General features: G+C 39.3%; 1 protein-coding gene across 1 annotated transcript in view; it reads left to right on the forward strand.

The window, feature by feature from the left end:
- LOC127638678 (PHD finger protein 21B-like) overlaps positions 1 to 16,606 on the forward strand; it is a 95,256-nt gene that overhangs the window by 43,839 nt on the left and 34,811 nt on the right. Inside the window, exon 2 of the mRNA XM_052120305.1 lies at positions 3,831 to 4,052. Coding sequence (XP_051976265.1) covers positions 3,831 to 4,052 — 222 coding nt within the window. The remainder of the gene's footprint in view (positions 1 to 3,830; positions 4,053 to 16,606) is intronic.

Raw genomic sequence — 16,606 nt, forward strand, 5'->3', positions numbered from 1 at the left:
GAAATATGTCACTTTGGTTTTCAGTGGCATTGCATAGGTTGTAATGTTTACATTAAGGGTGCAAAAATTCTGATATGATTTATCTTTGTTACATTTTACATCACAAAAACCTGCTGATTTAACAAAGGTGTTTAGACTTTTTATATCCACTGTATCAAGGCATTAAAAAAACACATCTAAACCAATGTTATTATACAGGACATTTAAAGAGGAATGGTTTACCCAAAAATGAAAATCCTTTACTTGAAATGCTAATTTTTGGGTGAACTAGTCATTTGCACATCTCTTGTCTGTAGTCAGAGCACCACAAAGACATGGCAGCACAGATCACACAGCAGAAGCAGAAATTGGAAATGTGATTTGACTACAAAGAGATGATTCCTCAGAGTCCTCATAAATGTGTATTGGACTGAAAGAGCATTATAAACTTCACACATTTGCACAGCAAGTTTTATTGACTGTTAACACTCAGATATGAAGGACATATTGAAAATGCTTCTTTACAGAGAGACAGTCTTTGAATATGAAAGACCTGTCTCTCTCTATGTCCCTCCCCCGAGTCCTCACAGTCCTCAGAAAACTATCAAAGCTGTTGTGAAATGACAGTGGCCCGCCAGTGGAATGGACTATTAAATATTCAGAGCGGTTACAGTGTGAACTGTGCTGGTCTGAGCGGGGAAGGGCTTGGCTCTGGATACTGTGTGTGGATCCATAAAAGCACATTCAGACTTCATATTGTACTAGAGTCTTGACTTCTACTAAATGCTTTGCTTAAAAGAAAATTCTCAGTTACTCCCCTCATGTCCTTATAAACCCATTTGGCTTTGTTTTTTCCGTCGATTATAAAAGCTGGATTTTTTAAAAAGATCCAGACTACTGAAGGTAAAAGAGGACTGGGGCTGTCAAACTCCAAAATTACAACAACAAAAAATGCACCAGAAAGCATCCCGAAAGTATCCAATGACAAGGGTCAGAAAGTCATACAGCTTTGAAACATTGTGAGGGTGAGTAAATGATGACAGGATTTTCCTTTCTGGGTGAACTATTCCTGCAAGACATGAAACTGAATGTCTCTACTATTCTGCTTTTAAATGTAGTTTGATCATGTTCTGTATTATTTCCCATGGTCATTGAGAGGAAATGTGGGGGAGACTTTGAACAGCAAATACATTTACATTTTACATTTATTCATTTGGCAGACGCTTTTATCCAAAGCGACTTACAAGAGAGGAAGAACATCAGCGAATCATCTTAGGGAGACAGTGGTACAAAAAGTGCCATATTACAAAGTTTCACTATCATCAGAATAGTACACCAAACAGATTTAAGTGCAACAAGAAATGTAAATAATTTTTTTTTTTTTTTTTTTTTTTTTAGTGACCGGTTAAGTGCTTTTGGAAAAGATGGGTTTTAGCCGTTTTTTGAAGATAGAGAGTGAGTTAGCTTCCGGATTGAGTTGGGAAGGTCATTCCACCACCGTGGTATGATGAAACTGAAAGTCCGGGAAAGTGTTTTGGTGCCTCTTTGTTTTGGTACGACAAGGCGACGTTCCTTAGCCGACCGCAGGCTTCTGGTGGGAACGTAGCTCTGCATAAATGTTTTTAGGTATGCTGGAGCAGACCCAGTGACTGTTTTATATGCCAGCATCAGGGCCTTGAATTGAATACGTGTATGAACCGGCAGCCAGTGGAGAGAGACAAAGAGTGGTGTAACATGTGCTCTCTTAGGCTCATTAAAGACCAGACGTGCTGCTGCATTCTGGATCATTTGCAGGGGTCTAATAGCACATGCAGGAAGGCCTGCAATGAGAGCGTTACAGTAGTCCAGTCTAGTTATGACAAGGGACTGAACGAGCAGTTGTGTGGCATGTACAGAGAGGAAGGGTCTTATCTTCCTGATATTGTAGAGTGTAAATCTACATGATCTTGCAGTTTTTGAAATGTGGTCTGTGAAATTTAGCCCATCATCAATGGTTACCCCTAGATTTCTGACCGTTTTGGAAGGCGCAACTGTAGTTGGACCCAGCTACACGGTGATGTTGTGTTCAACAGCCGGGTTGGCTGGAAAGACAAGGAGTTCGGTCTTGGCAGGGTTGAGTTGAAGGTGGTGTTCTTTCATCCAGGCTGAGATGTCTGCCAGACAGGCAGCAATTCGAGCGGTCACTGTGGTGTCGTTGGGCTGGAAAGACAAGTAGAGTTGCGTGTCATCAGCGTAGCAGTGGTAAGAGAAACCATGTGACTGAATGATGGGTCCCAGTGATGTTGTGTATATGGAGAAGAGAAGTGGCCCAAGCACTGATCCCTGAGGTACCCCAGTAAGTAACTGGTGTGGCTTGGATACTTCCCCTCTCCATGCTACCTCAAAGGACCTTTCTGAGAGATAAGAGTTGAACCAGTCAAGCACAGTTCCAGTGATACCCAGTTTAGAGAGGGTGGAGAGTAGGATCTGATGGTTGACTGTGTCAAAGGCTGCAGAAAGGTCCAGCAGAATCAGAACGGATGATCTGGATTCAGCTTTCGCCTGTCTCAGCGACTCGATGACAGACAGCAGGGCAGTCTCAGTGGAGTGTCCACTTTTGAAGCCCGACTGATTGTCATCCAGCAGCTTGTTCTGTGAGAGATAGGCGGAGATCTGATTGAAAACTGCCCTTTCAAGTGTTTTTGCCATGAATGGGATGAGAGAGACTGGTCTGTAGTGTTCTATCTGTGTGGGGTTAAGTGCAGGTTTTTTTCAGCAGTGGGGTTACTCGAGCCTGCTTAAATGTAGTGGGAAAAGTGCCTGAGAGAAGGGATGTGTTAATTATGTGTGTAAGTGCCGGTAGGATGGACGGAGAGATGGCCTGGAGAAGGTGTGATGGAATGGGGTCAAGGGAACAGGTTGTGGGGTGGTTGGAGAGGAGGAGTTTAGAGACCTCAGTGTCAGTTAAAGGAGAGAACATAGGGAAAGAAGGGTTGCATACAGGAGCCAGGTGTTTGACAGGGTGTGGTGCTGTGAATGTATTGCTGATGGCTGTAACCTTATCAGTAAAAAATGTGGCGAATATATCTGCTGTCAGTGATGTGTCAGGTGGTGGAGGGGGAGGGCAGAGAAGTGTGTTAAATGTTCTAAACAAGCTACGAGTGTCTTGTGGTGCTGTTGATCTTGGTCTGGTAATATGAAGTTTTTGCAGTTTTAACGTTAATTGAAAAAGTTGCAAGCAGAAGCTGATATTTACCTAGATCAGCTGGATCTTTAGATTTCCTCCATCTCCTCTCAGCTGCCCTGAGATCAGTCCGATGTTCACGAAGGGCGTCAGACAGCCAGGGGCTGGGTGGTGTAGTCCGTGCTGGTCTAGAGGAGAGAGGACAGATGTTGTCTAGACAGGTTGTTAAAGTAGAGCTAAGTGTGTCTGTGGCAGTGTTTACATCAAGCATGGAAAATACATTTATTGTGGGAAGAGAGGCAGAGACATCAGTGGAAAGGCGAGAGGGTGAGAGGGAACGGAGGTTACGGCGAAAGGAAAGCAAAGGTGGGGTCGGTTTTACAATGGATGGGAGAATCATGTCAAATAAACACAAACTATAAAAAACCATGCTGGAATTTCAGCACTTTATATACTGTATATTTCATCTCTTTCTCATGTAGTAAAGTGGGCAAATACTTTGATGAATGGCAATAATTAGCGACTGGAAACGTGTCGTTTGAAAGGAAACACTTTATAAACACTACTCTTAAGACACAAGTGAACATATGAATAATCGAAACAAGATTTAAATCCGATCAAAGCCCTTTATGTTATCAGCAGTTTCAGGGTTAATAACATGCTGGTTGGTGTGTGTTTTGTGTGACAGAAGCTCGCCGTTAGAAGTTGTCCTGTGGGGACGGCCACCAAACCCCTCGCCCTCATCAAGCAGCCCAGCCAGAGCATCGCCAACTCTGTGGTGCCGGCAAAGACTCCTGTTTCCATGGTGACGGCACACATTAACGGACAAAAGGCGTTGAGTTCTGAGACGCTTCAGACGTCCCTGATCAACATCCAAACACCCTCCGGACAGAGCATCAGCCGCTCACAGGTACAACAACATCACAAGCACAATACTACACAAAGAGCTGCTAATGGGTACACAAGAGTCCTCAGAAACTCTATATAATGTTTCAGCACTATATACTGTAAATCTTTGATATTTGTAGTAACTCTTGTACACAAAATACAACAACCTGATGAGTTACTATAATGGATATAACAGTGTGAAAACAGAAGAGATGAATATGATTTATTATGACACTATAAGAAACATGCACATTTAAATTGATGTTGTGTTTGACCCCATGTGCAAACCAATAAGTGAACGTCCATTACAACCTCCACAACATACTGAAACAAAATTTGACATGATCATGAGGCTTCCCTCGACCGCATAATATGTTATTATAATAATCGCACACCATCGAGCTGTGACTGTTGACACAGTTGATGTTCGTCTGCTCTGTCTGGAAGCACTGACTTCTAATGCAAAATATGAACTGTAATCAGAGTAGACGACACAAATGAAAGCCGCCTCATGACAGTATTAAAACTTAGTGTAATTTTGTTGCTCACACATGAAACTGGTTAAATTGCAGTCAAATTGCCATAATGCCCTTCTGGTATATGTACCACATCTGCTATTCACACTCGCTATGGCTTTCCATTTTATTAGTTTTGCTAACATTCACACATTAACATCAAAATGCAGTTAAACTCTTGTGATTTTCCGGAAAGGCTTTTGGTCCTTTGTACACCTTTTTCCAGAAGAAGGCTGGTTATTTTATCATTAATAACTGAACCATTTAATGTTCCTGTAAGCTGTTGACAAATTTCTTCATCCACTCAGGTGAAGAGAAATGCTTCAGTTTTTACGATCTATCCAATTTGACAACAATTTGTTCAGGCTCCAGAGTCACTGGCGATAAATGTGTGGAGTAATTGCGTCATCTCTCTCAGAACCTTGAGACTGGCTAAAAGCAGCTTGCTTTTGTCAGCATGTCCTTACCTCTCACACTCAAATGGTTAATCCTATGGCTTTGTTTATACATACCATCAAAAAGGAATGTTTCTGGGAATATTACAACTTTTCATTCTGGGAAATTACCAGAGCTGATTTATCTGTATTTGCTGACGGGTCCTGTACACACATGGCCTCTAAAAGGAAAAATGGCGTACATTTTTTGGACCGTACTGTATTTGTGACTAATAACTAATAAAGCTTCAGTCTTTTTGGTTGAACGATTGTCCTGTTTTTAGTGTTTCATAGGCTTAATGATTGTACAACACTTGACACAATTATGATAGAATTACAATGTGGCAGGGTGGAGCGGTAGTGTAGCAGTTAGCGTGCTGCGCTATGAACCTGGCGGCCAGAGTTCGATTCCCGCTCATGGCTAACACCAGTGACGATTATCTGAACCGGTCCCGGGCCTCCCCTAGGTCTACTCAGCCTAAAATGAGTACCTGGTGCGGTGTGTAAAACATCGCCACTGGGGAGACAAAGGCGGTCGGGCGTGGTGCTGGCCACCCACCCCCTCGTGTACCGTTCCGGCCTTCAGAGGTGCTCGCTAACAGCACTTGCCCCTACAGTCTGTTCAGGCTAAATGGGGGATCTTTGTCTTTGTTTGTGTTTGTGTTTGTGTTTTTGGTTCAGTTTTATATTCAACTATTATTTATATTGTCAAGCCTGTTCTCGCCTCCTCCTTTCCATTAATCCCTTTACACTGGTGCCGAAACCCTGGAAGCAGCTGCGAGAACTCCACTATGGCGCATCCATCCTCCTTCCCGGGTTCCTGCCCTCCACCCTGCCACATACAATATTTAGTGTTTCGTTTGATGAACGATTGTTCTGTTTTTAGTGTTTCAGTGGCTGAACTATTGTATAACACTCGACACACAGGAAAGACAGATTTACAACCTAATGTTCAATATTAAATGTTTCATTGGCTGAACAGTTCTACTATTGACAGTGTTTCGTTGGCTGAACAGTTGTACTATTGTCAGTGTTTCGTTGGCTGAACAGTTGTACTATTGTCAGTGTTTAGTTGGCTGAACAGTTGTACTATTGTCAGTGTTTCGTTGGCCGAACAGTTGTACTATTGTCAGTGTTTTGTTGGCTGAACAGTTGTACCATTGTCAGTGTTTCGTTGGCTGAACAGTTCTACCATTGTCAGTGTTTCGTTGGCTGAACAGTTCTACTATTGTCAGTGTTTCGTTGGCTGAACAGTTGTACTATTGTCAGTGTTTTGTTGGCTGAACAGTTATACTATTGTCAATGTTTTGTTGGCTGAACAGTTATACTATTGTCAGTGTTTTGTTGGCTGAACAGTTGTACCATTGTCAGTGTTTCGTTGGCTGAACAGTTCTACCATTGTCAGTGTTTCGTTGGCTGAACAGTTCTACTATTGTCAGTGTTTCGTTGTCTGAACAGTTGTACTATTGTCAGTGTTTCGTTGGCTGAACAGTTGTACTATTGTCAGTGTTTTGTTGGCTGAACAGTTGTACTATTGTCAGTGTTTCGTTGGCTGAACAGTTCTATTATTGTCAGTGTTTCGTTGGCTGAACAGTTTTACTATTTTCAGTGTTTTGTTGGCTGAACAGTTGTGCTATTTTCAGTGTTTCGTTGGCTGAACAGTTGTACTATTGTCAGTGTTTCGTTGGCTGAACAGTTGTGCTATTGTCAGTGTTTTGTTGGCTGAACAGTTGTACTATTGTCAGTGTTTCGTTGGCTGAACAGTTGTACTATTGTCAGTGTTTCGTTGGCTGAACAGTTGTACTACTGTCAGTGTTTCGTTGGCTGAACAGTTGTACTATTGTCAGTGTTTCGTTGGCTGAACAGTTGTACTATTGTCAGTGTTTCGTTGGCTGAACAGTTGTACTACTGTCAGTGTTTCGTTGGCTGAACAGTTGTACTACTGTCAGTGTTTCGTTGGCTGAACAGTTGTACTACTGTCAGTGTTTCGTTGGCTGAACAGTTGTACTATTGTCAGTGTTTCGTTGGCTGAACAGTTGTACTATTGTCAGTGTTTCGTTGGCTGAACAGTTGTACTATTGTCAGTGTTTTGTTGGCTGAACAGTTGTACTATTGTCAGTGTTTTGTTGGCTGAACAGTTGTACTATTGACAGTGTTTTGTTGGCTGAACAGTTGTACTATTGTCAGTGTTTTGTTGGCTGAACAGTTGTACTATTGACAGTGTTTTGTTGGCTGAACAGTTGTACTATTGTCAGTGTTTTGTTGGCTGAACAGTTGTACTATTGTCAGTGTTTTGTTGGCTGAACAGTTGTACTATTGTCAGTGTTTTGTTGGCTGAACAGTTGTACTATTGTCAGTGTTTTGTTGGCTGAACAGTTGTACTATTGACAGTGTTTTGTTGGCTGAACAGTTGTACTATTGTCAGTGTTTTGTTGGCTGAACAGTTGTACTATTGTCAGTGTTTTGTTGGCTGAACAGTTGTACTATTGTCAGTGTTTTGTTGGCTGAACAGTTGTACTATTGTCAGTGTTTTGTTGGCTGAACAGTTGTACTATTGTCAGTGTTTTGTTGGCTGAACGATTGAACTGTATTTAGTGTTTCATTGACCGAAAGATTGTACAACACTTGACACAGGTATGACAGAATTACAACATATTGAACTATTTTCAGTGTTTCGTTGACTGAATTGTTGTACCATTTTTTGTTTTTTTTGGCTGAACAGTTGTAAGATGTTGAGTGTTTCTTTCCAAAACAATTGCACAACACTCGACACACAAATATGATAGAATTACAACCTATTGTTCAATTTTCAATATTTAGAGGGCTGAATGCTTCTATTTTTAGTGTTTGTAGACTATCTTTTTTTAGCATCGCTTATATATCTGTTTTCAGCCTTTAATCCTAACATCTGCCATTTTACAGCACACATTAGGTTTTCCCCCATATTATGCTCTTATCGCGAGTCAACTGCTTGCATTTTCCACATGCAATCGCTTTCTATTTTTATCACGATTAAACTGCGTGCATTTTACAGCGTGCACCCATTTTCTCCTCTGTGTTACACGGATTACTGCATCGAAGCACTGCTAATCAAGAACAACCAACAAGAACAAACAATTGCTTGAGGGATTTACATCAATCTCAGACCCTAACCACTCATGAACAACTAACAACAAACAACTGCGGTAAGTCATGGCATCCACTCATGTTATGTCACATGTTTACAATAGCCTCTTCTGTCAGCAGTGAGGGATTCACATGTGATTAATATAAGGAATTAGTCAGGCTGACGGAGAATGTTAATGAACTAGAGATATGCATCTGAACACTAGTGGAGGTCAGTGAGAAAGAGAAGCCAGTAGAAACTGTTTCGGCTGCAGGCAGTACAGAGAGCAACACACAATTTGGTTCCGCTATAGAGCCAACATAGCAGGGCGTTTGGGTGACGTCTCTGCAGCATAATTGCTCAGCAAAGCGACACCACTCTTCCATTCCTGTTAGGGTTTCCAATCGATTCTCTCCACTCAGTGATACACCCACTGAGAATCATGTTGAAAGAGCCCTTGTTATTGGTGATTCTATTGTAAGGAACATGGAAATAAAGACTCCAGCCACTATTGTTAAATGCATTTTAGGTGCCAGAGCATCTGACATCAAATAAAATTTAGTGGTGGCTAAAGCTAAACATTTATTTTCTAAACATGTTATTCATATTGGCACTAATGATGTCCAGCTTCACCAATCAGAAATCACTTTAGATAATGTTAGAGGTGTGTGAATTTGCAAAAACGATGTCAGACACTGTAATATCCTCTGGCCACCTCCCTGCTCATCGTTGCGACAAGTTTTATAGTAGATTAGCATCGCTGAGTGTCTGAGTGGTGTCTGAAGAATAAAATAGGATTCTAATAGACAATTAGAAGAGTTTTTGTGGTAGACCTGACCTGCTAAAAAGAGACAGACATCTCTCCAGGGAAGGTGCCGCTCTCCTCTCTAGTAATTTGTCTCATAGTCTTAATAATGATAATATTTGAGCTCAGGTCAGGTCAGGAAGCAGAGAAACTGGTTAATCCAAACATCTGCTAACTGCCTTGATGTCACACAGGTCACATAAACTACAACACATAGAGACTGTATCACCTAGATATCTCATAGAGACAGTGTCTGTTCCCCGAACTACCAAACAAAAAAACCCTCACTAAATAATTTAGAAAAAATTTGACTGAATGTCAAACTTGAACAAAACAAACAAATTAAAGATACAGTAAACATCATATAAAGATAGGGCTACTAAACTTTAGATCTCTTTCTACCAAAGCACTAATTGTAAATTAAATTATTACAGATCATAGTTTGGATGCGCTCTGTTTGACTGAAACCTGGCTTAAACCGGGTGAATATATTGTGTTGCTACAATGTACAATGAGCTTTTTGGTGTTTGTAAAAAGTCTTTTGAACTAATAATGCTTAATGTGACACCGTCAGATTTAAATAAAAAACCTCTGTCATCTTTTACCCTTGCTACAGTATATATATCACCCGGGCCTTATTCTGATTTCCTTGGTGAATGTGCACATTTTTTTATCAGTTCTTTTTGTAACTTTTTTACAGTTGCTGTAGAACTTAACTGTTGGTGACTTCAACATTCACAAATTATGAAAATTATACATTGGGATTTGCATTTATCGATATTCTCAACTCTCTTGTAGTCAGACAAAATGTAACCGGACCAACTCATCGCCATAACCATATGCTAGATTTAATTATTTCATATGGAGTTGAAGTTGATAATATAGAGATCCTGCCGCAGAGCAATAACGTCTCTGATCATTACCTCAACTCTTGTTTGTTGCAATCGGCAAATTTTTCTCAATTGACAACATGCTATCATTCAGGTATAATGAACTAGTAATCTTCCAGATCTATCTCATACACTCAGTAAACCCCAAAGCTTAGAAGAACTTGATGAAATAACATCTCTAGCACTCTTGATATTGTCGCCCCACTTCGTTTAAAGAAATAAGCCCTGCACCATGGTACAATGATCACACTCATGCTCTCAAGAGAGCAGCTCGGAAAATGGAGCGCATGTGGAAAAATACAAAATTAGAAGTATTTTGTGGTGCATGGAAGGATAGTATCTGTAGCTACAAACACGCACTCAAAGCTGCCAGGTCAGCATATTTTAGGAAACTCATAGAAAATAACCACAGCAATCCTAGATGTTTATTCAGTACTGTAGCTAAATTGGTTAGGAATAAAGACTCATCAGAACCAGATATTACGACGCATGACTTCATGAATTTCTTTACAGATAAAATTAAAATAATCAGAAATAAAATTGGAATTGTGCAATCCTCTGTCATAGTACCCCAGAAAACAGTGTCTAATAATTTTCCTCACGTGCAACTTCAATGAAGAGCTAACAAAACTTATCGAAACATCAAAAGCCACAACATGTTTGTTAGATCCAATACCAATCATGCACTTAAAAGAGGTATCTCCTGTAATTTCAGAACCTCTTCTTAATATCATTATCTCCTCGCTATGCTTAGGACATGTCCCAAGAAACTTTAAAATGCCAGTTATCAAATCACTTATTAAGAAGCCACAACTTGATCCTGGAGGACTGGCTAATTATAGACCGATTTCAAATCACCTGTTTATGTCGAAAATACTAGAAAAGGTAGTATCCTCCAAAATATGTTCATTTTAACAGAGAAAGAATTTCAGTCAGGATTTAGGCCTCATCACAGTACAGAGACTGCACTTATCAGAGTTACAAATGACTTGCTCTTATCATCTGATCGCGGCTGCATTTATCTTCTAGTGCTTTTAGATCTTAGTGCTGCATTCGACACGATAGATCACAACATTCTCTTGAATAGGCTTGAGAATTATGTTGGCATTTGTGGAGTTGCATTAGCATGGTTTAGGTCATATTTAGCAGACCACTACCACTTTGTCTATGTAAATGAGGAATTGTCAAACCAAACAAAAGTAAAGTATGGGATCAGTTTTAGGGCTTCTGCTTTTCTCCATGTATATGCTTCCCCTGGGAGATATTATCAGGAATCGTGGAATAGGTTTCCACTGCTATGCTGACGATACACAACTTTATATTTCTTCAAAACCTGATGAGATTTCACAATTCTCAAAATTAGCAGAGTGTATCAATGAAATAAAAGATTGGATGGCCAGAAATTTCCTTCTACTCAATTCTGACAAAACAGAGGTTCTAATTATTGGACCAAAAACCTCTAAAAATAAGCCACTAAAATATAATTTGACTCTCAATGGATGTACTGTTACATCATCTTCAACAGTAAAAACTTAGGTGTTATATTTGATACCAATCTGTCCTTTGAAAATCAAATTACAAATGTTTGTAGCACAGCATTCTTCCACCTCAGAAATATTGCTAAATTACGACACATGTTGCTGATGCATGCATTCATTACCTCTAGGCTGGTAATTGTAATGCATTACTGGGAGGATGTCCAGAAATATGATCATATTAGCCCAATTTTATCATCTTTACATTGGCTACCTGTTAAATTCCGTATTAATTTTAAAATTCTGTTAACTACATACAAAGCTTTGAATGGTCTAGCTCCGCAGTACTTAAGTGATCTTCTACCACGCTATATTCCAACACGTTCATTAAGATCGCAAAATTCTGGCCTGTTAATAGTTCCTAGAATATCAAAATCCACAAAAGGAAGAAGATCCTTTTCATATTTGGCTCCTAAACTATGGAATAGTCTCCCAAACACTGTTCGAGATGCAGACACACTCTCTCAGTTTAAGTCTAGACTAAAGACTCATCTATTTAGCCAGGCATACACCTAATTTATCCTCCAACCCACAATTAGGCTGCTTTAGTTTAGTCTGCTGGAACTGGAAACATTGATCATGATCTCTAATGATGCATAAATTGAATGGCATCTATGCTTATATAATTTTTTTCTTTCCCTGTCTCAACCTCGGGACTCCAATCCTGAGGTCAACAGAACCGGCTGGATCCAGCACCATTCATGCTTCGTGTTGGACTCCACTGCTACGTGTCGCTGAATGATGATGACTAAATGCAGCCGGTGCCAGCCAAACATCACTTCAGTCTATTATGATGAACTGATGCCAACTCTAACCAAAAGACATGGGAAACTTCATATGCCATTGTCTGAACCTTGGATTTAGGATGGACCACACCGAACCTCACTGAAATTACCGGCCAGGTTGAACTGCGCTTCACATCCCTGATCTCTGCCTGCATCACCTCGGTCTATTGATGGACTACGATCTTCAATCAAAACTAATTCTATCAATTAATTGCCAACGAAACCCTTCATCAACCAATTAACAAGGACAATTGCATCTATGTGAACTTCTGCAATTAATCCAGGATGGACTTCAAAGACATTGGTCATTAATCTTACAGTTCAAACACAATCAATGTTTAAACAATGACCCTTAACACTAAGACATTATAGATATTATGGTTTTATCGTCTGTTAATGCATGAAGTCATTTGCTGAACTATTGTAAAACACTCAAGTCTGACTGAATAAGTATGACAGAATTACAGAATATTGTACAATTTTCAGTGTTTATTTGGCTGAACGGTTTTTGTTTCATTGCCTGAAAGATTGTACAACACTCAAGACACATGTATGACAAAACTACAACATATACTTTATTCAGTGTTTCGCTGGATGAACACTTTTACTATTTTTAGTGTTTTATTGGCTGATTGTACAACACCTGGGGCAGGTCTTCATAAATAATAGCAAAGTCTTTTCCAATATAAAAGACTCTTTATTTGCATGTTCACCCCTTCCTTCACTAATTGTAGACACACATACTAACAGCATTACTAAAAGCATGCTAACAACACAAGCGGCATGTTCATCCAGAGCAACACTGAAATAAACAGCATCTAAATACATGGCAAAAAATTGTAGTTTAGAAGTTTTGTATAATAAAGTTTCATTACAAGAATTTGCCAAAAAGTACATAAACGTTTGCATGATTGGACATGTCTGTACAACACCAGTGGACAACAAATGTCTGGACTGAATTTGATGGATAATGGATGCAGTAAATACAACCAAACCACTTTTAAAAAATATTTTTGATGTAGCCATTTTATCCTAAACTAAAAGAAGAATTTGACTGCATAGCTGTGTCTAAGGTAGGGAGGGAGAGACTGGCCCTGACTGACAGCAAACAATCATTGTTGCACCCCCCTAAAGTGCCCCACAAAGGAGCGCATCCTAATACCTGCTCTGTTTCCTGGTAAAAGCAGTGAATGTAAAAACAAGTATCACTTTAACAATTGGATTACAGAACAGAATTTAAATGATCGAAGCTTAAGTGACTTTAAAATGATATAGTTTGTCAAAATGAAATGAGAACATGATGGTAAAAGTACATATACATTTTTTTTTTTAAATAATTAGTGTTTTAATCATGAAACATTTTTTAAATATCAAAGCTAGTGAATTACATATAGCTTTGTTGAGAGAACAAATGCCCGGATTGTCCCAGCACCCAAACAAAGTAATAGGTAAAAGAATTGATTTAACGATCTCTAATTATTCTTTTGTTTGACAGTTTATTAATAATATGTGTATTTGATTAAATAATGCAACAAATAATACATGTGTTATGTTGACAGTGCCATTAGATCTTTGAGAAAGTCCTTACTTTGACTATAGTGTTCTGTCTTTGCTTTCGGTAATCAACAGTCAGTAGTCTCTCGACAGTTTGCTGGTCATGTCAGGGAAGCAGACAAGAGCATAACATTTTTTTCGTTAAATTGCTTCCAGAAATCTGAGGAATAGATTTAATTAGTGTTTAGAAAATAAAATAAAAAACAGCCCAAAATCATCATGTGCAAATACTGTATATTAGGCACTGGTTAAGTCAGTGGTAAATGTAAACAAAGTAAAGTGTTAAGTCAGAGGGCATTCACACTTACAGTTATGTACAATGACAAAATGACCAAAAGTAATATATATTCAATAAGTGACAATTGTCATAAATTTGACATTAATTGCTTACTAGTTTTAAATACCAAAACATTTAAAGTGTGCATATATAGAGAGTTCAATTCATTTGAATTTTATTTTATTTCAGTAGTCATTTTATTTGCATAGTGCTTTTTACAATACACATAGTTTCAAAGCAGCTTTACAGAAGGTCATGCATCTTAATGCCCTCATTGTACAGCTCTATAGAAATCAAGCCCTCGGTGGTTTTCATTTTATTTAGAAATGTTCAGTATTTTGGGAACAAGGATTCAAAAATGGCAAAAAATATAATAGCTCAAATAAAATTGAGTTTGACAATAAACATTTCCTGAAGGTTAAGTGCCTCTTTTTACTCATTGAATGATAAAGTGAGATCAATTTCACTAAAGAATTCTCCCTCCATCTATGAACATTCACATATTTAAACAATATCACAGGAGCAAGAGTGCAATATGGCCCTACATCAGGACTGCTTTGGCCGTAGGTAATCACAGCAGTGCTGATTTAGGGTCATATCGCACGATTGCGAGTGTGATATTGTTTAAATACAACAGTTCAATGAACAAGTACCTTTTTAAAAATAAGGAAAAACTGAGTACGGTCATAAAAACGCATTTGTGCATGGAACTACTTTATTACGTTACGGATCAGAATCTGCCATTGCTGGTTCAAAACAAATGATGCGTCCAAACCTCCATTAATAATTCAAAAATATCACTTCAGAAATAGTATCACGGCTTGTGCTGTTTCTAACAAGTCATTGGATAAACAAGGATGGATTGATGGGTGTGTGCGTGTCTATGTGTCTTTGTGTGTGTGTGTCTGTGTGTCTGTGTGTGTGTGTGTGTTAGGGAGAGAGAGAGAGGGAGAGAGTGTGATCACCTGTTGCCACTCCCAAGCAGATATGCTGTCAGCATTTTGAAGGTCAGCTTTCTCAGTGGAAAAATAGCGTCCAAGCTGGGGTTTTTCTCCCTTTTTCGTGGTAGGTGCGCAAGAGTCATTCACTATAGAAACAGCGATGTCCTCCGCCATTTTTAAACAGTGTGTATCCAATGTGGAAACTTGGTAAGCCCCTCGAGGTCTGTAATCAAACAGTCTGGTGTGTCTCTCAGCTGTGATGAGCCTTAATCCTGAAATTGTTTATTTAAAGGCATTTAAAACAATGTCCTAGCTTAAGTAATGTAGTGGTGATACGAGCGATCACGGGGCGCTGTTTTATGTAAACAATGACTAACTGTGGCGTGGGGATGTGGTCATGTGTCGGTCTTGGGGAGAGAGAGAGAGCAGAAAGGGTAATTATGAACTAGGTGACAAGCCTAACACCTGTCTCTTTTTATAGTGATGCGGAGGGACGCCGAGTGTCCAAAGAGAGAGGGAGAGAGTGACCTACAACCCGATAGTGCTTGCCTTTGTTATCCCTTATTTTTGATTCCGGCGGTGATCGTTGATTGTGTTTGTGTGTTGGCGAAATTAAAGACTGACCTTGAACCTGCTTTGTTGTCTCCTGACTCCTCCATTGCCACGAACGAAGAGCTTTTTACACTAACAGATTCACTTTATGTCACCAACTGCTCATATTACACACAAAAATGATCTTTTGCCACCACCTGCTGGCTAACATATGTAATGTAAAAAATAAAGACAGTAACTCCTAACACATATGAACTACACTTACACTTTAGTTTAGAACAGCACGAACACAAGCGGAGTGATACATACAGTGAAGCGTCTGAGTGCTGATGCTGTCACATCATCTGTGCTCATGGAACGTCTCTTATCCAATCAGATTTGAGGACCGGAACTAGCTGTTGTATATGTTGGTGTTATTACCTCTTGCTGAAGATTGTGGGTATATGAACAGTATTTTAACTGCTCACAACACCATCATGTGGTGTTAGCTGATAATGCTCCACTAGTGAGAAAGGAGACTAAAAATAATGTTAATGTCAATATTATCATCAGCTTCTCTAGCTTATTTGCAACACTGCTATAAAGGGCATTTCTTTAATTATGCAAAAGTGTGCATATATAGAGAGTTCAATTCATTAAAATTGTATTTTATTTCAGTAGTCATTTTATTTGCATAGTGCTTTTTACAATACACATAGTTTCAAAGCAGCTTTACAGAAGGTCATCTTAATGCCCTCATTGTACAGCTCTATAGAAATCAAGCCCTCGGTGAGCAAGCCAAAGGTGAAAGGTGAGGCAAGGGAAAAAGTGTTTAAGATGTTGAGGGGAGCCCATCTTCCTCTGGCTTTACAATGAATGTACAAATGTCAATCATATTTATCTATATAGTATTTGCAATACAAGTCATGTGTTCGTTGAATAGATTAAGTGATACTATTCAATAGAGTAAGGAAATCTGATGTGAGACAGGCAGTGATCATCAATGCACCCCTCGCTTTCTGGTACAGTACTAGTTTCAGTCTGTAACAGGGCCCTAACCACAATATACTTTGAGGGGGACAAGTCCCCCCAAAAATCAGATATGTCCAGGTTGTCGTTCTGCTGCACCGCTCGTCAATGTCCTATGAGATAGACAATGAAGGCAGGACTTCAATTTAAGACGCTTAACTGGAATATCGTGAA

This window comes from Xyrauchen texanus, chromosome 47 (genome assembly GCF_025860055.1).
Source record: "Xyrauchen texanus isolate HMW12.3.18 chromosome 47, RBS_HiC_50CHRs, whole genome shotgun sequence".
NCBI lineage: Eukaryota > Metazoa > Chordata > Actinopteri > Cypriniformes > Catostomidae > Xyrauchen > Xyrauchen texanus.